This window comes from Microtus ochrogaster, linkage group LG4 (assembly GCF_000317375.1).
Source record: "Microtus ochrogaster isolate Prairie Vole_2 linkage group LG4, MicOch1.0, whole genome shotgun sequence".
Taxonomy (NCBI): Eukaryota; Metazoa; Chordata; class Mammalia; order Rodentia; family Cricetidae; genus Microtus; species Microtus ochrogaster.
Genome location: NC_022030.1, coordinates 30,554,121 through 30,577,123, shown reverse-complemented (window position 1 = coordinate 30,577,123; position 23,003 = coordinate 30,554,121). Strand labels below are relative to the sequence as shown.

General features: G+C 39.9%; 1 protein-coding gene across 1 annotated transcript in view; it reads right to left on the bottom strand.

Annotated features, from left to right (window-relative positions):
• Positions 1 to 23,003, bottom strand: part of LOC102001939 — a 105,659-nt gene that overhangs the window by 58,576 nt on the left and 24,080 nt on the right. Inside the window, exons 6-7 of the mRNA XM_005361396.1 lie at positions 9,695 to 9,805; positions 927 to 1,105 (exon numbers count right to left, since the gene is read on the bottom strand). Of these exons, the coding sequence (XP_005361453.1) occupies positions 927 to 1,105; positions 9,695 to 9,805 (290 nt within the window). The remainder of the gene's footprint in view (positions 1 to 926; positions 1,106 to 9,694; positions 9,806 to 23,003) is intronic.

Genomic DNA, 23,003 nt, shown 5'->3' with positions numbered 1-23,003 from the left:
CGAGGTAAATAGCCAACATTCTTTTGTTGACCCCGATTAGAGGTGGGTCATGCCTGTCCCTGGAGTGGAGCCAAAAGATCACAAGGCTGTGGGGTACAGTGCATCCTTTGTTGGGTGAGGGAGTGCGTATGCACTAGGACATGCACTAGGACAGGGAGTCTAGTTGACCACTGACAGCTGCTGAGACTATTTCGTGGGAAGTTAGGGAGTGGGAGTTCTGTATGAAATCGCTGCTGTTAGCTTTAAGCATGTTTGCATTCACTTAGCAAAATCAGACACCGGATTGCATCTGGGTGAGAAAACACACACACTACCATGATGTAAGCTGTAAAGAAGGTCCCTCCAAGCGCACGGACCCATCTCAGGCTCTCTCAGTCACAAACATCTGGGAGGAGCGCTGCCTTAGCACAACTTTGGCGACATTCTTTATGCTACCCCAGCCTTCATGCAGAGTTGGACGTCATTGGTTTCATGAAATCTGGACAATGAAATAGGTATTCTAGGTGACTTGTTCAGTTCTCTACCTCAGCAGCCTCAACAGCACTGAGTTCTACCTCCCACGGTCCATTGCCTACACTGTGGCTTAAAGAGCTATGCTTTTCCAGATCCACATTGTTTACCAGTGGTGCTAGAAAATTATCTTTGGTTCTTATTTTCTTTACAGTGATAAGACAATTGTCATAGAGGATGAAAACCGAAGCAAAAGAGAAGACACATGTGCCTTGATTTATGCAGCTGAAGAGAGCATACATTAACATTCTTTGATTTTTGAAGAGAGAAGAATTCTTGCTCAGTGAGAAGGGAAATTAATTGTTTCCAGAGTCCTGCCGTATAATTCACTGAAGGACAATTCTTGGGCATGGAATAGCTCAAGGAGGTTTTACTTCCCAGTGTTCTTTATTCTTACCCTGTGTATCAGTCATTACCTTTCTGTGCTTGTAATAGAGGAGATAGCCATCATGCTTCAGAACGAACCACCTCTTCCTCCAGCCCTTCACAAAGCCCGAGTGAGTCCTCTTATGCAGGTAACCACGACAGGTGGGCCATGGAGTGTTAGGACAGCGGCTTATGTCGGATCCCACCACCAGCGTCAAGATGTCTGGACCTACAGGCATGAATTCAGGATAGCTAGTTCAGTGGCTTAACATTTTATAATCTTCTGGAGGTACAGGGTCTATGTAGAAGTAATGGGTGGAGAAACAGCAAGAGTTTCCGAAGTAAGAACACACAATCCTGCCACTGGATTAAACTAAGTTGCTCGGAAATTTATTCCTATGTGTTTATGAAGAATATAAGAACCACAACTATCTCGCTGCTGAATTCAGGTTCCCTGAATTGTATAACCCTCCTTCATCACAGCCACACGGGCTCTGATGACAGAGTCAAGTCTGTGCAATGTTACTGATGTAGTACCAACCTAATTCCTTAAGCATCTTGATTTACTTCCTAAGAAGAAGTGGGGGTGGGGTGTGCCTCGATTTTTCTACCTCACTTTTATTTGCAATAATTAGCCTCCTTAGTCTGGTTTAGCCAGAGGGAGAGTCTATATCACTACCTACCTCTCTAGCTGAAACTGCAGCTTATCAAATCCCTCGAGTCTGGAAATAGCGGTTCCGGGTGGTCTTAGGTACTGCTTCTTTTCTGTGTCCACATTAACCTGTGACTTTACCCTGAGCTTCCTATTCCTGTCTTTCTCGGAACATCTTCCTGGCTAGACTTTTGTGACACAGAACTGGTATACAGCACAGGTTGTGGAAATTGTCTCTGTCCCTGTTAACATGGGGTCACTGCCTACCTTACTGTGCTTTGCGACTGCCAGCGTGGACACCACATGCCTACCTTTTGATGTTTTAAGACAGCTCTCTGAATGCCACACGGACAGCCAGCAACCCTGACACACTTTGAAGATCGCAAATGGGCGATGACTTCATTTACAATTCCTCTGAGAGGGAGGCCACATCCCTGAAGGCGGACTTTTGGCCTTGGCAGCGCTGACTTCATCATGATGGTTGACATTGAGATTACCAATCTGTTTAGAACTGTCTATGGAAATGGGGGTCAGCAAGGAGACTCATCTTCCATAACTGACAAGCTCCAACCCAGGGGATCATTCCTGGCTGAGCCACATGGCCCTGAAAATAAAGATTTGTCCCAGAAAGGCTGACACAGTCTTAACTTTAGCAGCACATGAAGCACCTTGGTAATTAAATAACTCTCAGTATGTCAAGATAATTCTTCATTGCCATGTAAATACATTTTAATTTATTGAACTGCCCTTAAGCTCCTGTCAAAAACGCATCCAGAAAAATTAAAAGGAATGCTCCAGATTGACCGGCAACCCACACATGTCTTTGTCTTTGGACTGTAGTCCCCAAAGAACTGCACTCCTGGACTAATGTGCTCGGTTGACACATCTGCCAATTTATTTATGGACTGCTGCAGTGGGCTGCCCCTGAGGTCATTTTCCTCTTGCTTACACAGACTGCATGCGAGTTTCTCTGATACCGATCAGACTCAGCTTGGGCTTCAGCCTGGCCATAAACATAACTTGGTGCACCATGAAAAATCCTCTCTGGGGCAAGGATGTGCAGCTGGCCCTGATGCAGCATGGCTTCATCATGTGAGAAGAAAGTTTCTCATAGCCAGAGCGAGGGCATGAGCCTGATGCATGGGGAGTTCCTGAGCTCTAAGCAGCTGTCGGGAGAGGGTACTTTTATCCTCTTTGCCACATGCTACTTGGGGCCCAGAGGACTTGGGCTTGACATTCACAGAAGAGCTGGAGTGAGAGTTTAGACTTTGATACTGTGTTTTGAAGAGGGAGAGAGAGAGAGAGAGAGAGAGAGAGAGAGAGAGAGAGAGAGAGAGAGAGAGAGAGAGACAGAGACAGAGACAGAGCGAATCTGCTTCTGTAGTCATTGTGCACTGAAAGAACTAAAATTTTAAGTGTCAACGTTTAAAATCTGATATTAGGAACTGTCTGAATTTGGGACTTTAAAACTAACACAAATTAAACAGTTTGCCTGCATTCAGTAGGTGCAGCCTGAGCCTTGACAGTCTATGTCTGTAGCAAGTTCTTAGATGATGTCCAAATACAATTTCAGTTTCAAGCCCGCAGGCACTTCTGTCTCCACAAGACCCCTGCTGCTTGGTCTTTGCCACCAACCATAATATATCTTCATTTCTTCATCTGTGATTTAGTTTCCATTGACCACATTTATATTTAACCTCAACATAATTCGGTTAAGAAAGAAACTCTTAGTTCTCTCACCCCATATTACTACTTCTGCTTCTCCATTTCGTGAGCCTGGGAATTGAAGTGGACAACCATCGCCTGTATCTACTGAGCATCCTGCTTGCTTTGAGTAGTGGGTGGGATAAAGCATGCAGATAGGTGACTAGCTACAGCGTGAGGTGACAGAGTCGAGAAAATTATCGGTTTCGTGAGATAAAGAAGTTTTTGAACCACATCTTTACCCACTGCAGTTCTTTCGTAACAAAGTCCTTCCAAACAAAAGCTCCCCAGAAACATCTTCCCCCTCGCATGTTGGCCCATGTTTGGAAGTGTAGCATTCGGTGAGGTTATTTGCAGCTACAGGGAACAGAAAAATAATTTCTTTTTCTAATTCACACTTTTCTCCTTGGCTCCCTGTCTGATTATGCCACCAATCTTAAGCTGTGTCGGAGTCACACCTCCGCTGCCAGACAAACTCTACCGCCCTCACAAGTGTGGAAATGTGCAAGATGCCTTCTGTCCCCGAGGGCTTGCACCGTGTTCAGCAGCCGAAAACCTGGCCTCCGGAGGCACTTCAGCGTTTGCTTTTACTAAAGCCTGCACTTTACTGAAAAGAAGGCCTGATGGAGTGGACACTTGCCAGCTCCCTGAGCTTCAGGGTCTTCCCTTACCTCCCAGATTGGTGATTAAATCTCCTCTTCGAATCTGCTAGTAAACAACCCTATTAAAAATAAGCCAAAACCACTGTATGGGGCAATCTAAATAAAGACTCAGCAGAGTGTATACCTCTAATTCCAGCACAGATCGCTGAAGCCAAAACAAGAGGACCCCAAGCTGAAGGTCGCCTTTGGGCCAAACAATGAGAATTCTTCTCAAAATACAAGTAAGCTTAGAAAGCCCCAAAGAGTCACATAGAGATGTGGTCATTTTCAGTATGACACTGAGTGCCTTTCAACACTCAGTTTTGTTTTTCTCATCATCACCAGAATAAAGGTCATTTGTGCAGGGGTGTTATAGTACTGTGACTAATAATGCCAATTACAAAACCGGAGTTTGGAGTGGTGTCCCCCTTTCCCGTGCTACTCTGTTGAGATAAGATAACAAAGTAAGACTTTTAGTTATAGGGCTGTAACTGTTTGGCCACGTCTTTAAAATTCTGGGCTGAAGAAGAGGGTTCAGTGGGAGGAAGGGGACGAAGACAACAAGAGTCATTAGATACATGCATGAGACTGTCAAGAAACAAAACCAAAAAATAGAAAGATGTTGGCTGTGTCCTGATGTCAGGCTGGTTGTGAAAAACACAACACGGAGAGCTGAAGAAAGTTGATCAACACTACAGATATGGAGGTATCACTCATCATTCCACATTTAAGGGTTACCCCCCCCCCCCGAGTCTCGCACACTTGGCTGTGCCATGATTTCAGCGTTCTCTGAAAAGTGATTTGATGTCCGTAAATATGAAGCAGTCATAGCCAGGGATGCTCTTACGGAATCAGTGCTTCGGAGTGACCCTGTTTACTCAACTTTCTTTTACCGTTACTGCCTACATATTTCAGAACGAGGCTCTAGTTTGCAGTTGGGTTATGGTAGACTCCATTCAAGGGGCCTCTTTTTGTTGCTGTTAAATCAAGGACAGAGTGCCCATCATAATGTTTAGATCGTGCCACCAGGTTGTCTTTGGAGTTATGAGTTCCTTGCTCTGTTTTTAAGTTATTTCTTCAAGTACAACAATTTCTCTTTTACAACAGATATACACAAAATGGGCTTGATGTGAGAATGTGACCACACTGTCTTGTGTGTGTATGTCTTCTTATGTTACATAAATGATGTCATGCTGTTTTTCTGTATGCCTGCCTAATTTTCTTCCCCATCTCCATCTTCCCTTTTGCTTATCCTTGTCTTTTCTTTTGTTTGCAACTTGAAACCATCTTTTAAAAATCTGTTCCTGAGGCTTCAAAGTGAACGGAAATGCAGAGTGTGTGCGCATTACAATGTAGGTTTACATATTCCCTTAGTGACGGTCACCCTGCTGGCTCTCATTCCTTTCTACCACATAAAATACTGCGTGAATGCCCTTGTATTTGTCCCTTAAGTAGTTTTTGGGTTTCTCTGTCCAGAAGTACAGCTTTTAGGACATAAGATTTATAAGGTACTTCACTAGGAAGTGCAGATTACTTGCCGAGTACCCTATATCCCAGTAAGAGTGTACAAAGATTCTCATTTTCTTACCATTATGCCCGTTAAAACTTGCTATTACATAATATTTTCTAAAATGTTATTGAATTTGAAACAACATCTTGTTGGCAATTTACCTTTGTTTTGATTAGTGGGAAAATTTGTCTATAATTTTTTAATGACATTGCTTTTACCTTTAAAATTGAGGCCTGGTACAACCTAAGTCCACCTCTGTATATAGAATAATGTGTACAGAACTCAATGTATGACACCTTTGTCAAAGCTTTGATGCATATTTGGGCATTTTTGGAACTTTCTAGTCCTTTGCAGATCACTAATCTATTCTATGTTCCTACAAAAGATAAACATTCTTACCTGTTATTATAAGTTTGGAATATATCTTAATATCTGGTATAAAATGTCCCTTTGCCAACTTGTCTATTGGTGAATAGTGCATCCATTTAGAGATATTTAATCTTTTGGATGCTTGTAAGTTTTCCAAACTATCTATACATTTAATTAAATTTTATTATGGTATCATTGAATTCTTGGAGTGATTTTGGGAGAATTAAGCGCTTTACACAGTTTTTACACATAAGTGCATAAGATAGTATTAATTTCCAGGCCTTTAGTTTCCTCCATTATACTGGATTGAACGTAATGCCTTCAACACAGCACATAGCACTCTATACCGAGCTGCGTACCTATCCAAGTTCTTCTTTTACAGACATTGAGAGACTTAGATTTTTCCATAAGTTTTTCATTATTTGACAGATTAATTCTAAACACTTAGAATTTTTGTGGCTATAGTTAATCACATGTAATTTTCCCCTTTTTTTCTTGTTGCTTGCATAAATACATACTTCTGATTTTTAGAAAGTTATATTATTTTGGAGATTATAGTTACGTCATATCCCCCTTCCTTTTCATTCCTCCTAACCCTCCCATACGCCAGTCTTTGCTCTCTTTCAAATTCATGGCATCTCTTTTCAATAATTGTTGTTACATTCATATAAATGTATATGTATATGAATATATATATATATATATATGTTGCTAAATATAACCTGATCAGTCTGCATAGTGTTACTTGTGTGTATGTTTTCAGGGTTCTCCATATCGCATTGGACAATCAAATTGTACAGGAGGTCTTAGTTCGATGAGTAATTCTCTTTTAGTTGTAGGTTTGTGTCCCTTGTAATCACTTAATCTTCAGAAAGAATAGTCACTTCCTCCTGAGAGTGTATACACACTGTTTCTCTTACTTGTATTATATTGGCTTGGTTAGGCGTTTTGTTATTATGATGAACAGGTCTGTTATAATTAGCATTGTTCTTGTCAATTGTAAAAGAAATAGTTCCGTATGTTGAACCAGCCCTGCATCCCTGGGATGAAGCCTTCTTGATCATAATGGATAATTTTTCTAATGTGTTCTTGGATTCGGTTTGCCAATATTTTGTTGAGGATTTTTGCGTCGATATTCATGAGTGAGATTGGTCTATAATTCTCTTTCTTGGTGCCCTGTGGGAAGTCCAAGCTCTCTCCCCTCCATCCAGGCCTAGGAAGGTGTGCATCCAAACAGGCTAGAATCCCAAAAAGCCAGTACATGCAGTAGAGACAAATCCCCATGTCATTATCATTGGCTTCTCAGTCAGCCCCCATTGTCAGCCACATTCAGAGAGTCCGGTTTGATCACATGCTTGCTCAGTTCTGGGAGGGTTTATATACTAGTCTGGATCACCCAAGATCTCTCCATTGTATTCATTTTGTTATTCAGTTCGCATACTGCTTTTTTTTTTCCAATATTTGTCTTCTTTATACTTAGCACTGACATCTGGCTCTTCTTTACAGCCACTTTTCTGTTTCATATCCTATAAATGTCCTCCTTAACCAATTCAGTGATTATATTGATCTTATTTTAAAATTTAAATGTCTGTTTCCTCAGATGTATTCATTTAATTGCTTACTAAAGATTATTCTTACATTGACATTCTTTTCCTGCCCCGTTTCCCAGATTTTTTATTATTTTGACTAGATAGCATCTTTTGCTTAGGGGTTGCTATGGAAAATATACTCTGGAGCCAGGTTAAAGCTGCATCCCTCTCTGGCATTCCTCCTGGTGAGCGAGGTGATGCTCTTCAGGGCAGCACATTTCTTTGGCTGCTACCTTGGTCCAGATGCTGTTTGCCTTGTTTGCTTTCAAGGCAAGTGACCAAGTCTCTCAATTATTCTATCAGATTTTTCACTGTATCTGAGTTAAAAACTGTGCTGTAGTGAATTATCCCTAAGTATATGCAGGACATAGTTCACAAATACAGAATGATTTAGGCCTCCATCCAGGTGGGCACATCTCATTGATTGTCCACAAGAGGTGCTGTCCACTTTCCAGTGCTCAGTGATATCGAGGGAGCATGAGGCTTGCCAGGAGCACATGAAGGACACGATCAATAATAAATATCCCACCCCAGCCCATTTCTCACATGAGATACTGAGCCCTAGTCTGCTATTTAATGTAATTCCTACCCTGTCACAAATGCAAGTATGACATCATCTCTTCTGTCTCTTTCTATATTATTTCTTGATATCTTAGATCCATAATTTACCTTCTGCTTCAAAGGTGTCTCCAGTGTTGAGTTTGAGGACTGATAAGGACAAGGTCTTCCTTCCTTCCTTCCTTCCTTCCTTCCTTCCTTCCTTCCTTCCTTCCTTCCTTCCTTCCTTCCTTCCTTCCTTCCTTCCTTCCTTCCTTCCTTCCTTCCTTCCTTTCTTTTTGGAGAGGGAAGTTAAGGTTGAACCCAGATGATATCAGAGTATAACCCATTCTTTCAAGTAACTCCCAGGAGCAATGAATTCAAGCTAAAATGTTCAAGTCACTTTTCTTTACGGTCAATGTTATGTTACCATTTTATCAAGGGCCAGAGGCTTTGTGTTCAGGCTTGGAGATAATCTCTGTTTCGTTTAATTTCCAGGAATGGTTAAGTATTATAAACAACATATGCTTTTTAAAGGAAAAATAGAAAAAAAAAATTAGGAATAAAAGTATTAGTAAATTATTATTTAACACAAGATGTAAATTACAAGGAATTATCTTTGAGAACACGTAAGTAGAAAAGTAATGAATAGCATTGCCTTACTGTCTTATACTATCAATTTATTACTGTAAGTATGATAATAAACCTTACATTCCTAAGCTGTGCTTCAGAAAGGATAACTATTAGGGTAAGACCTTTGAGAGCTATTGCACTTGCTTATTGATAATGTCCTTGTGTTCCTGGCATACCCAGTGTACATCTTATAGATCAATAAAGTGCCAAGCTAAATTCTACCTGAAAATAATTCAGAGTAGTTAAGAAGAATGCTTACTACCTTAACTTATAAGTGGTTTTCAAATGTTCGCTTCTATGTGAGAAATCTTAGCTCTTGGTAACTCCAAAGCAAGAAAGAAGGCTACTGACACATGGCATGGCACCCGAGGGTTATTCCAAATGCACATTTGAAATAATATCTCATTGTCTAAAAATAATTCAGCATCCATATAATGTTCAGGAGTAAGATACCACATTAAATAATCACGTGACGGAACAAAGTATTTTCTAGTTGAATGTGTTTATCTATTATCTATGAGACTTTAAGGACTTCTAACATGGTGCTGAAGACAGTTGTTTTCAGAGAGACCAATGGCATTAATCTTTTCACAAGTTTTCTGTGGATGGACGCAACGATACAGGGGATGCACCATCGCCACTCCTGTGGTTGCTTCATCTATGTTGGAATTGCTTGACACATAGGCCTCAGGTGGCCCTATGGGGAGTTCTCTCTCTCTCTCTCTCTCTCTCTCTCTCTCTCTCTCTCTCTCTCTCTCATGCGTTTGCACACACACACACACACACACGCACACCACAGTGCCACAGTAAAACCCTGAGATCTTTACCTCTACAAACTTTCTTTGTTAACCAATGGAAAAATGAAGGGGAGGAATATATGTAAAAAAAAAATGAAAAGTAATAGTAAACAAATTCTAACGAGGAAAATATCTTTGTTTTTTAATTAAAGAAATGTTTTGGTAGTAGAGTGTATTTTGCTTGCTGACAAAAATATTTTATGGGTGATGATACAAAGTGTGCGGGGTTCAGAAGTGAGATTCAATGACTAGGATAAACCGTCATGTGGTTCACAGAGCATTCAAGGCACCCTTCTGTATCTGTCATGTTCTCACGCTCGAGCTTCCTGTGTATTGCATGCTCAGCATTTTCGGTGAACTCTGGAGTCTTTAACTGACCCACTTACCTTTCTTTGCAAGGTGCACAGCTTCTGCGTGTTCAGCACTGGTGACCTCAGTGCCATTGACAGACAGCACCACGTCTCCAATCTGGAGTCCCGCTTCTTCAGCAGCACTGTCTGTAAGTAGACAGATGACAACAGTCTCTTTGACAGAGGGTCCCAAATTGAGTGTCCTGCTGTTTGTTCTTTTTTCTAAAAGAGACCCTTTTTCTACAGGGTCTTTCTTTCCAACTTGACAATTGTTTATGTCAATAATGAGAAAGAAAACGCTCTTCTTGTGGCCTCCCTTTCACGTCTAGGACTTACACATTCAGCCAGACATTTGAGTGACTCCTTTGCAACACAATGGCAAAGCTGCTCCGAAACTCAATCTATTCATCCACAAGAAGGTTGAACTAGTGATTCTCATTCCCTCATTGCTGGGAGATCCCTTTGTAACCCTGAGAAAATCACTTAACCTCAATATCTTCATCTATAAAAAGGGGGCTGGGGGGGCAGAGCCTCTCTGTAGGACTGTTCAGGGAACAAGTAATTGAAATACTTACGAAGTTGAGGCAGAAACAGATCTTGGAGTAGTTGGGAGGGGGTGAGAAAAGAAAGAGCGAAGGAGCTGCTTTGGCTTGCATTGTTTAGGCTCCTTCCTGAGTCTTTTCAGACAGGAAACTGAAAATAGCCTCAGCTCTCTGGTCCTTAGCTGCGGAAGAGTGTGGGCCCCCTTTCCACGGGGTATTTTGTCCCTTGTATTTCTATCACATTCATTTATGCAGTACACCCCTATTTTCTATGAGCTAAAAAGTCAATATACTATGTAAGGTTAGTTTATTTAAAAAAAATGTGCCTCCCAGAGATTGGACCAAAATTCTTCCTACAGTAAGCAGTTGAATTCTAGTTTTCCTTTCTTCCTTTATTTAAAACTCCTTTTCTCTATCTTTAATGCTCATGCTCAATACATAAGTGCTGCCTGTGGACTCATAGAGATGTGTGAGCAATGGCAGGCTTTTAATATGCAGAACACTACTGCTCTCCTCAAAGAATATTCATTTTTAAATAATACTTTCCAAATTTTATTTTCTTTTACTATGTATTTTATGCACATGAATGTCTTGCCTGCATGTATGGTTGTTCACCAAGAGAACGTCTGGTGTCAGCAGAGGCAGAAGATAGTATCAGATCACTGGGACTGGAGTAATACATGGTTGGGAGTCAGCATGTGAGGGCTGGGAATCAAACCAGTGTCCTATGAAAGAGAAGCCAGTGTTCTTAAACACCAGTCTATCTTTCCAGCTTCAAAGAATATTAATTTGCTATTTTACTTTTTTATATTTCGGTTCTTTAAGATGGGTTTTTTTTTCTGTATAGCCCTGGCTGTCCCAGAACACCCTCTGTAGATCAAGCTGGTCTTGGACCTATAGAGATCTACCTGCCTCTGCCTCCAGAGGGTTGGGATTAAAAGTATGCATTATAATGCCTGGCCAAGAATGTTCTTTTTAAGATGTGACTCAGTTGCTGAGGGCAACATGATGCAGAATCTTATCCTTAAGGACTACAGTTTGTCTAAATCTGTTTTAATGGTAGAGAGGTTTCTGATTAATAAGTCATGACTCCTTTAGTTCACAAAGGGGGAAGAAGCAACCTCTGATAGTTCTATTCATTTATATACTATGCTGGTTGGAGTAATATTACATCATGTCCTGGCTGATCATGTGAATCAATTGCAGTGAATACATTGTTCCACTGTCTTAAAGGGCTTAGAGAATTTGTTTATGGCATTGCAAATAACAACATAGATTGAGTGAAGTTTCTTGTTTTTTTTTTTTTTTACATTCCCCATAATACTAGCTTACAGCTTAACAGTCATTCAACAAATACATATTGAATGAATAAATGAACCACTCCAAATTTTATGCTATAGTTCTTTTCATCATGGACCTTCAGCTTTACTGGTAATGAAAAGAGAAGCTACCTATCTATAGAGCTAGTTCCAGGACAGTTAGGACTGTTAATTAGAGAAACCCTGTCTGGAAAAAATCAGAGAGGGGGGAGAGGGAGGCATAACAAAAAAAATACACATGTAGTATATCAAGTGACAGATATAAAACAAATTACAAAGACAGTATGAACTATGATTTTTGCAAAAAAATTCTTAATTCTTAATCCAATTTGGATAATTATAAAACGATTTTCAGAAAAAGGAGAAACTGGTCTGATATTAATAGATAAGTGAATTATGTTTCATGAGTATCGGGAGGCCAGAGTAATGGAGACTACAAGGTTTACAAAAACTTAACCTCTGTTGTCTGGGCTCACATTTAGTTTGTCTTTCTCATATTCTTTTGCACTAAGGCATGCAATCTGAGAAAGGCCTAGCCACTGGAATGTGAACAGAAGTGGTGCTCATTTCTAGGCCTAGACCCTAAAGATACAGGAAGACTGCCCTTTCCTATGGTTTTTTTCATCTGTCTGGGAGGTGCCAGTGACTTTGAGATCCCAGGGGTTGATAGATTTCCCCCCTCCCAAAAAAATGAACCCCAGAACATGAAACATTAGGTGAAACTATCTCCAACTAAGAACATCTACATTAGACTACTACCATAATTAATAACCCTTTATTTTGTTTGCCTTGAGTCAAACATGTATTTTTAATTGCCAAGGAGAGCACCATTTCAAAAAAACTAGCATTTTTTGAACAAACAGTAAGAATTCTGAACAAAGGTATGCATACTTTCCAAATCCCAAAGCTAGTGACCCAAGTCAGCTAGCATAGATGCTGTGGGCGAATGGGTAATGTCCTTGGTGACAATATAAAGGAGATGGACAAAGGAGAAAGGGTGTATTAGGTAAGGATGTAGAATTTGCACTAGATCCTCTGACATTAGAGAGATACAAAATACTGTAAGCATAAAACATGTATATTGTTTCATAATTTAGTCTTTACGAAGATTAACTTTGAATAGAGAGAGATAACAGATCAGCATGGCTATTACTACTAGAATTTATACAAGCCTATAACATAATTCTAGAGATTAGTGGAAGCAAAACAATCTTTCATATGACCTGAAATGGTCTTCCGAATTCATTTAGATACCTGTCAATCAATCTTTAATGAAGCATAAACATACCACCAAGTTAAATTTCGCATTTTGTTTATTTTGGTATTTCAAAATAACCTCTGACATATGAAAGAAAAAAACCACTAGTTAAATGTGTATTTGCTCTTAGATACCCTACAATAACCATGGTGTATATGATCTTCAATGTTCATTGGGATGAATGAAAAATATAGTTGGGCTTGTAGGGGAAGCAAAGTGGTAGAGTGTTTGTCCAGCAGGAGTGAGACTCAGGGTTCAATCCAGGTAGAATCAAAAAGAGAGAGGATTCAAAACACAGATATTAAAGAAACATAGGTGTTAAGATAGAACCAACAAACACATTCATAACTCAGACAATGGAAGGAGAGAAATTTAAAGCTCTGAAGATAAAATTTAAGGAATAGTTACTATTAGTAAGAGAGAGAAAGGGGACTGGACAAATAAAAAAAATCAAAACATATCTATCTTAAAAAATATAGTCAGGGGAGACCACAGTGAAGAAGGATGAAGTACAGTCTGCCGACCTGACCTTGGATGCCCAGCATTTGTGTAAAAGGCTAGGCATGGCAGTGAACAGCTGTAATCTCAGTGCTGGCAATAAACACACAGGAAACAGCCAAGGATTCAAGTCAGACAGTCTGTCCAGATCAGTGAACTCAAGGTTCAGTGATAGACTTGTTGGAAAATAAGATGGAAAGCAAGTGAGAAAGGCATGGGATATTGAGTCTGGCTTCTACATTCATGAACACATATGTGTTTGCACAATTATACACACAGAGAATATGAATTCATGTGGGCATGTGGATTCATATAGTTACACAGGTGGGAGGAAGGAAAGGGGAGAGATAGATAGATAGATAGATAGATAGATAGATAGATAGATAGATAGATAGATACAGATGTAGGCAGAGAGACACAGACACAGAGTGAAGAAAATAATCCAAGATGAAGAAAATATCAACAGTTCTATATTGAAGCCTTAAAGGAGACTCTAATAACATCATTATTAATTTTAGTCTGTTCAAGACATTAAGAAAAATGAGGACTAACTAAAGCTTTTAAAAGAATAAGGAAAGTAGGAGGGATTTGAGAATTTGTACTAATCAATATGTTAAATGATTAACTAGATAAGTTAATAAACGCTACAAAATTAAAACCAAGTACATGTTTAATAGCAGGCTTTCTAAGTAAAATTTGTTTTAAAATAATTTTTAAACCTAATCCTAAATACTAAACCTAATATTTAAAGGTTCTATCACTCTGAAGATAGTTCTATTCTGATTATACAACTTGAAGTTGTTTTTTTTTTATGTACAGTGTACTGCCTGCATGTATGTCTGTATGCCAGGGGAGGACACCAGATCTCATTATAGATGGCTGTGAGCCACCATGTGGGTGCTGGAAATTGAACTCAAGACCTCTGGAAGAGCAACCATCTCTCCAGTCTTACTAATTAGTGAAGTTTTTACTGTATTTTTGCATGGGTGTTCTGTATTCCTTTATATTCTTGGTGGTTTTATTATCTGGCCTTTTATTATAATCATATTGTAAACAAAATTAGTCAGTCTGTGGTTTTCCTTTCTCTGGTGAATACTGATGCTGTCAATTTGTTTATTGATTATTTGTTTATCTTTTTCAGGTAAATAACTATACAAGTCCTCTGTTCATTTTAAATTTTGTTACCTCTGTATTTTTGTTTGTGATACAGAGAATAATTATTCCTGGTAGGGAATGATGGTTTGCCACTCTTGTGACTGGTTCATAAAACTGCTTTTAATTTTAAATAGTGAGCACTGATTGTGGTAGTCTGGACTGTCATGCATCTTAGGAGGTTCACCTTTATCTACTAATGATGCTGGAGTTGTAGTACAAGGGCTTCACTGAGGGCAAAGATGGTTCAAGGTGACTTGATAACACACCACACAAATGCTTGCCCTTTGTGACTCTGGTCTTGGTACAGGAGCTACAACATAAATTGCTTAGGAAGGTATGAGGTAGTAGAAAGACAAGAGTATGATTTTTCTAAAACTTACAGCTCCCTCCAAATAGATGCACTTGTAATTTTATTAGGAAAAGCTAATAGAAAAATTACTTCATGCTTTCATTTCATGCATATTTACACATAATGCAGATTCTGAAAACCTACTTTTTTTTTTTTTTTAAAGAAAAAGAGCTTGTACTTTTCACTTGGAAATTTGTGCTCTAACAGTAGCACTTTAAATTTGGGAGCTTCAGAAACATGGGCCTCTTCATCATTTCCTCCCTTGCTTAGCCTGCCTTTAATGTATAGTTCTCTTTCCGAGTTTGCTTGCTATCAAAGTTGGAACATCTGTTTCTTTTGTTTATGCCAACAGATCTCGCAAGCACTTAGGCTTTCTCAGAAACCGTTCATGCAGATGCCAGCCGGGTGTGGGCAATTAGTTGCGTGAGTGCCAAGCAAGCTCACACTCTGTATACTTATGGATAATCATTTCCACCCCACCTACAGGTCTCTTCTCTTTATCTTTTTTATCTTTAGTGTGTAATTAAGCCTCTCTGCTGCCTCCAGAACAATGTTTTATAGTATGAATAAGATTCTCAGAAGGGCTGAAAATATGTGTAATTTGAAAGTCCCTCAACCCCTCATTTAGTAGATTTGAGTAGACAATGGATTTCAGAGGGATTCTCAGCACTGAGAAATACATTTAAGAAAAAGAAAATGAGAGAAAGACATTCAGTAGCTAGGCGAATCCCTGCCAGGGCAGCACTTTCTGATGCTGAATAAAATCCTGGGTTAACTATGTACTGTCACATCTCTGTGACAGAGAAGACACTTCAGTTTTCTTATTGCAAAAACACCTTTGGGCCCACTGAATAAAAAAGTTCCCTGCAGAGCACACAGAGGTATTTGTTTTGTGTTAGAACGACAAAGAAACAGTTAACTGTCGACACTGAACAGTTACAAAGATATCAGAAATTGACTCTGTGATGGTGAATTTTCATGATTAAATTGACTAGAATCACCAAGGAGACACACCGCTGGGGTTTAGATGAATGTGTGCAGTACTGTTCTGTCCATTTGTTTGGGTATCGAATTGAATAAAATGGAGAAAGGGGAGAGGAGGGGGAGAGGGACGAAAGGAAGAACAGCGAGCGACACGGAGACAGCCGAGAATGAGACAGACACACAGGGAAAGTCACATCAAGCAGCTTAGCAACAACTCTCATCGTTCATTGCTTCCCGGTCTTCCCAGACGTGAGGAGTCCTAGTCCCAAACTCCTGCCACCATGGCCTGTATCAAAACTTCACAGCTACCACAGGCACTATCGTACCTTCCCAGGCTGAACACAGAAAGAATATGAGTTTTGCAAGAATGTGTGTAGTACTATTTGATCCATTGGCTTAGGTGTCAAATTGAATAAAAAAGAGAAGGGGAAGAGGAGAGGAGGGGGGAGAGAGAGAGAGAGAGAGAGAGAGAGAGAGAGAGAGAGAGAGAGAGAGAGAGAGAGAGAGAGAGAGGGAGGAAAGAGAGAAGCTAAACATCAACTTTCATCTCTCATTGCTTTCTGGTCTTTGCAGATACTAGAAGTCCTACTGCCATACATGTATATATGCATGTGCATGATATATATGTACACTGTGCTATTTTATATGTAATATATGCATTCATTCATGTATACGTATATATTAATCTCTCTCTATGTGTGTGTGTGTGTGTGTATGTATGTATGCTCTACAGAGAGCGGAAAAAGCAAAAAGAGCAAGCTTCCTTCTTCTCTGTTCTTTATATAGGCTGTCAGTAGAAGGTGTGACCTAGATTATAGATGAATCTTCCCATTTCAAAAGATCCAGATTAAAAGTGGTTCTTCCCACTTCAAATAATTTAATTAAGAAGAAAATCCCTAAAAAAAAAAACCTTACAAGTATACCCAGATCTTTGGGTTTTAATTAATTCTAGATGTAGTCAAACTGACAAACAAGAATAGTCATTACAATTTCATCCCTTGTCATTTTACACACAATCCTATCTTTTTATGTCATGTTTAATTTCCAAATGACACTAATAAACAGGTCATAATTATGCCAAACATGATATAAGTATCCCTTGTATAAAACACAAACACACTATAAATTTTAGAATAGGCGGCAATGCCCTTGGAGGGACATTTTTAGTATCTCAAACTTAAATATGATAGCTACTGATAATCTCTTAATTGGTGTTACATTGCATGAAAAAGATTCAAGGACAGAAAACATAAATATCTGTGTAAAACATATTATAACCAAATATAATAGAAATACTCATGCCATTTATAATCTTCTTTTTGCAACTGCTTGTGGATAGTTTGCATTTATAACTACCTTCTACTGCCCTTTCTGTTTTCTTCCACCCTCACCAAGCACTTCAGCTAGCCTTGGTTCTTTTTTGGAGGAATAACTAATACCTTCAATCCTGAAGGGTCCATGTACATTATCATCCTTCCCGGATTAGGGTGCAGCAGTCTCTCATTTTCTTCAAAGTACATAGTAACACAAAGAGATGTCCTAAATGATTTCCTTTACCCTAGCCATAATTTTCCTTACATTAATAATGAAGAAGAAATCTAATTTCATCTTGGTAATCTGGATCAATCACATACCCCAACACTGTTAGTTCCTTTTTTGGTCTTTTGGTTTGTAGGCATCAGAAGCCAAAAGTGGCAAGGGTGAAATCTGGGCTTCCTGTTCAATGGATGCTTGTTGTGTCTCTCTCCCTGGAACCAAAACTTCTAGGTAAGCACAGCTTAAGGTCACAGAAATAGGAAGTAAAAACTCAGTAGTTGGTCATTGGGAGTGATAATGAGTGGAACCATTCCAGTTTCTACTCTTTGATCAGTGGCTTTTGGCTGTGGAGAAACTGCATCATAACCTGGATGCTGATTCAAGGAATATATCACCTTCTGGAGAATCCTGTCCCATCCCTCCAGGCTGCTGTCACCTAACTGTGCCACAGGAAAACAACTACAGCCTTATATCATGGCAGCTTCTTCAGGATAGTGAGGAGCATGGTAAGTCCAGTGGACTCTATAATTATGGGTCCACTGTTGCCCTTATCTATCTGTGAAGTGAATTCCTTGGTCAGAAGCAGTATTGTGTGGAATACCATGATGATGGGTAAGGTACTCTGTAAGTCCACAGATAGTGATTTTGCATAAGCATTACATGTAGTAAGGCAAACCCATAACCAGAATAAGTTTCTACATCAGTAAGGAGAAAGTGTTGTCATTTCCATGAAGGAAGTGGCGCAATGTAGTCAACCTGCCACCATCTCACTGGCTGTTCACCTGGAGAAATGGTGCAATATCTGAGGATCAATATTGGTCCCTGATATTGGTATATCTGGTATTCATCAGCAGCTGTAGCCTTTGTCAACCTTGGTGGTTGCAGGACATTTTGTTAAGCCCATGCATTACTTCCATCTCTGTCACCATGGTCACTTTTCTCATGAGTCCAAGGGGTTGAATAATGACAGAGATAGCTGGGGGAAGAGGTTGATTATTCACAGAACAGGTCACCTTCTCTCTTTGATGGCTGAACTCCTCTTCTGCTGAAGTCACTTTTTGATGCTCATTAATGCAGGACACAAGTATCTTCACATCCTTTGCTTATTTGGAGAGATCACAGCTATCCAAATATTTCTCATCCAGATGTATTTCTCACCAATTTTTCCAATACTGGTATTCCCAAGTCCCTGACAATTCATCCAGTCCACGGATACAGTCCATGAATTAGTGAACAATCTCACATCTGGCCATTTCTTCCTTCTAAAGAAAATGTGTGATCATATGAATTGCCTGAAGATCTGCCCACTGTGGAAATTTCCATTTGCTGGAGTCTTTTGGGGTTTTTCTCAGAAAGGAGTTGTAATTCTGCAGCTGTCCACTTTTAGGTGGAGCCTGCTTAATGCACAGAACCATGAGTATACCTGGCCCTTGTTTTTTCTTCCTTTGTCAACAGATCATAGGGTTCACCCCATGAAGCTATAGATGCATGCTTGATAGCAGAGGGCATTGCAATGGGAGTAGAAACCATAGACATTTGGGCAACGTCTTCACGTAGCTTGCTTGAGCCTTGAGGGCATGTTTGGGTTTGACCATGAATAAAGCAATTCCATTTAATAAGAGATTCCTGCTGTGCCCATCCTACTTTAGGATTTGGTGGGTCAGATATCACCCAGCTCATGATGAGCAGTTCAGGTTCCTTAGTAACTTGGAGGCTCAATGGCAAATAATCAGTTTCCACTAAGGTCGAATAACAAGCCAAGAGCTGTCATTCAAAGGGAGAACAGTTGTCTGCAGATGATGATGGAGCCTTTCTCCATAATCCCCAAATCCAAAATCTTCTGTGATTCACCAATAGGAGCCTGCCAAAGGCTCCAAACAACAGCCTCCATTCCCACTGCCACTTCAAGTACCATCAGGTCTTTTGGATCATATGATTCAAGTGGTATGGCAGCATGTACAGCACCCTAGACATGTTGAAGAGCTCTCTGCTGTTCCTGACTTCACTCAAAGATAGCAGCTTTCTGGGTAACCTGGTATATGGGCCGGAGTACCCAAGTGGGGAAGGTGCTGCCTTCAGAATCCACATAGGACCATTAAATGTGCTTCTTTCTTGGTGGTGGGAGGGGCCAGGTACAATAACTTATCTTTCACCTTAGAAGTAATATCTCTGCATGTCCACACCACTGGATTCCTAAAAGTTTCACTGACGTTCTTGTTTTGGTTGACTTTATTTGCCTTTTTCTAATGCACATATGTGTTACCAACAAGATACCAAAGTTTTCTGTTCACATGGCCCAATCAGATTAATGTCATTAATATGGTGCATTGATGTGATATTTTATGGAAAAACAGACAACCTAGATCCCTTTGAACTAAGCTATGACACAGGGCTAGAGAGTGAATATATACCTGATGTAAAGGTGTGAAGGTATTGTTGTGGTTGTGACAATGGAAAGCAAATTGCTCTGGTGGTCTTTATGGACAGGTACTGAGAAAAGGCATTTGCTAGATCAGTAGCTGCATACCATGTACCAGGAGATATGTTAATCTGCTCAAGTAAGGACACCACATCTGGTACAGCAGCTGCAACCGGACTCACTACCTGACTGAGCTTTCGAAAGTCAGCTGTCATTCTCCACGATCCATCTGTGTTCTGCACTGGCTCCACAGGGGAGCTAAAGGGAGATGTTATGGAACCATCACCCTTCAATCTTTCAAGTCCTTGACAGTGGAACTAATTTCTGCAGCTCCTCCAGGGATGCAGCACTCTTTTTGATTCACTGTTTTCCCTGGCAGAGGCAACTCGAAATGCTTCCATGTAGCCTTTCCAACCACAAAAGCCCTCACTCCACAGGCCAGGGAGTCAAGGTGAAAATTCTACCAACTTCAAAGTATATCTATATCAATTATACATTTTGAAACTGGGGGAATAACCATAGAATGAATTTGAGGATCCACTCAACTTACTGTGAGTCAGATGTAGGTTAAAACTCAATCACATGACCTCCATAAGTCCCTATTTTAGCTTGAGGACCATGTTACTTCTTGGGATCTCCCAGAATTAGCAACAATTCAGAACCAGTATCCAACAGACTCCAGAAAATCTGATTTTTACCTTTCTACTAGTGTGCATTTAGCTCTGTAAAAGGCCATGAATTCCTCTGTGAAGCACTGGAGAAAGGTTAACAGCAAAACAGGGAACCTGATGGTTCTTTTATTCAAGGTGTTCTGGTCTGCAAACTGGCTCAAGCTTGGAACTTGGCCCACAGGCTAAGATTCCCATTTGCAACAATATGGTGTAGGTAGGCTTTCTCCCATTTGTCTGCATCATTCCCTTCCTGCTACCATGACATTTTTCATGCCTTCTCTGCCACTGTGACCTATATCATGCCTTTCTGGCCACAAGGACTACATGCCTGCAATCCAGGAGTTAGAATAAACTCTTCCTTTTGCATTTGCTGGCCTTTTGCCACAGCAAAATAATAATAGTCAATGCAGAAAGTTATGCCAAGAAACGAGTTCATTGTTGTGAGCAACTTGTATCTGCCTTGTGTGCAACTCTGAAGCCACCCATACTCCTTTTCTCAATAAACTGGACTCCACCTGCTGCTCTCTCTCAGTGTAAACCCAGAGAAGAAGCATGTGCAGTGACCGTACCACAGCCTGGAAGCTGTGTTTTCTTAAAATTTTCTCTGTCAAACAGCTGAGTCCATTATGTTTGAATATGGCCTTCCTTGAATTCTTAGGACCCTTCCCATTCTTCACTCAGGCCATGCTCTGTATGATTGCTTCAGAGAGTAAATGGACTTGGAGGGATTGACAGAATCAGGCTATTGACAACCAATGCAGCATTCCTCAATGGATGCTCAGTTCTGGTCAATATTTGGTTACTATTAGCCCGCTTTGGGATTTGTCAGTAGTACCCTAAGTTTAGAGGCTTCTCCAATATAGTCTTGCTTCTTTTCCTCGCTCAGCTTTTGGGCTGGAGCCTCTCTGCATACTCACCCTCTTCCTTCGTTTGGGGAGGCACAGCAGCTGCCTCCCAGTTACATGTTGTTAGATTTCACTATATTTTCAGATGGTACGATCTGGGTAAATGGAACTTTCTTTATTACTTTTTTCTCTGATTCTTTTGCTTATCAATATGTTGTAAGTTAAGAGAAGGGTAGTGGAAAGATTGTCTTTAAATTGGAGAAAACGGGAGGAAAAGGTACAAATTGATGGTACCAATAAATAGAAATTAGAAGTAGAGAAAATAATCAGGAAGCCAACATATGTTTGCATACTTCAGCTGATCTCAAGTGGAAAGCTAAAGGAGGAGGAAAGGACACTGGAAAAGAATTCTGAACTACCTGTGACTATATTTAACTGTTATGTAGTAGTTCTGTGGTTATGAGTTTAGTCTGGATTTTTAATTACAAAACAGAAAAACAAGCCATTTATTGCCTAAGAGAGTAGACAAAAGTTTGGATTCATTTTAGAAATTTCAGGATGGGAAAATACATTGGTAAAGTAAATTGAGTAAATAATATGGAGAAAAGTTATTTTTATAATAAACAGATTATTCCATGTTAATTCCATAATAATTTATGTATTATAGGCAGTGTTAATCCCTCTGTGTGAGTAGGAACACATGATATAAGGCTTAATGTGCTTACTATTCCCAATAGTTGAAAATAAATTAGGTCAATATCTAGCCAAGAAGGATTCAAAGTAGTTAATTATTGGATAGTAGGATTTTTGTTCATTTGAAACATTGGTCATATGTAGTCCAAGTTGGCCTTGAACTTGAAATTTTTCTGCCTCACTCTCCAGAGTGTTGGGATTACAGAAATGTACCATCATGCTTGGGATATGATAAATTTTTTTTCAAAAATAAAATAATATGCCAAATACTAATAAATCAACAAGAGGCAAAACCTTGTGCTTTAATAAACTGTATGATGCTCTTTGGGTGATTGTTATTGACAACTCACTGGGTACTGAGTGCCAGTATCAGTATGTTCTGAAATGAAACTTACACTTCACAAGATCACCTCTTTTTGTTGTCTAGTCTGTGGAAACTTGTACAAGATGAAGGGCCTCGCTCCACTTTCTGGTCTATGGAGGCCTTAACTTTCTAATAATTCACTCCAAACAACCTCATCTGATCTAACCGAGCCAGTTCAGTGAGGACTGTTCAGTGAGGTCCCCAAGAGGTTATTTGAGGTATCAAACTTGTCCTCTTTCTCTGACTCTGTAATTTGTGATAGGAAAGCCAGAGCTGCTGAGATTATTTAGGTCCGAGTGGAAGCTTGCAACAGCAATGAAAAGAACGAAACGAGCCATGCTTCCGATGAAATAACTGCATCACTGAAACAAGCCCAACATCTGCACTCTCTTTGAACCTTTGGTTTTGTGAGTCAGCTCATCGGCTCCATTGTTTAAATCACTTTGTGTCAGGTGTTTGATTGTGTCCTAACTGAAAAAAATTCTGCTTCAGTAGCTTGAGTTCCTAAGACTTGAATCCAGGTGCTTAGAGACATAAAAACTTAGACAAGTTGTCCAATGACTTTGATCATTTATATAACCATTTGTAAAATAATCATGATAATATCGTTTTAAGTTCTTATATATGATGGGGAACCTCCTTCAGGCAATGACCCTGGAGAGGCTGGACCAGGTTGGGCATGGCTTTGGGTACTAAAAGGTTTGTTCCCGCC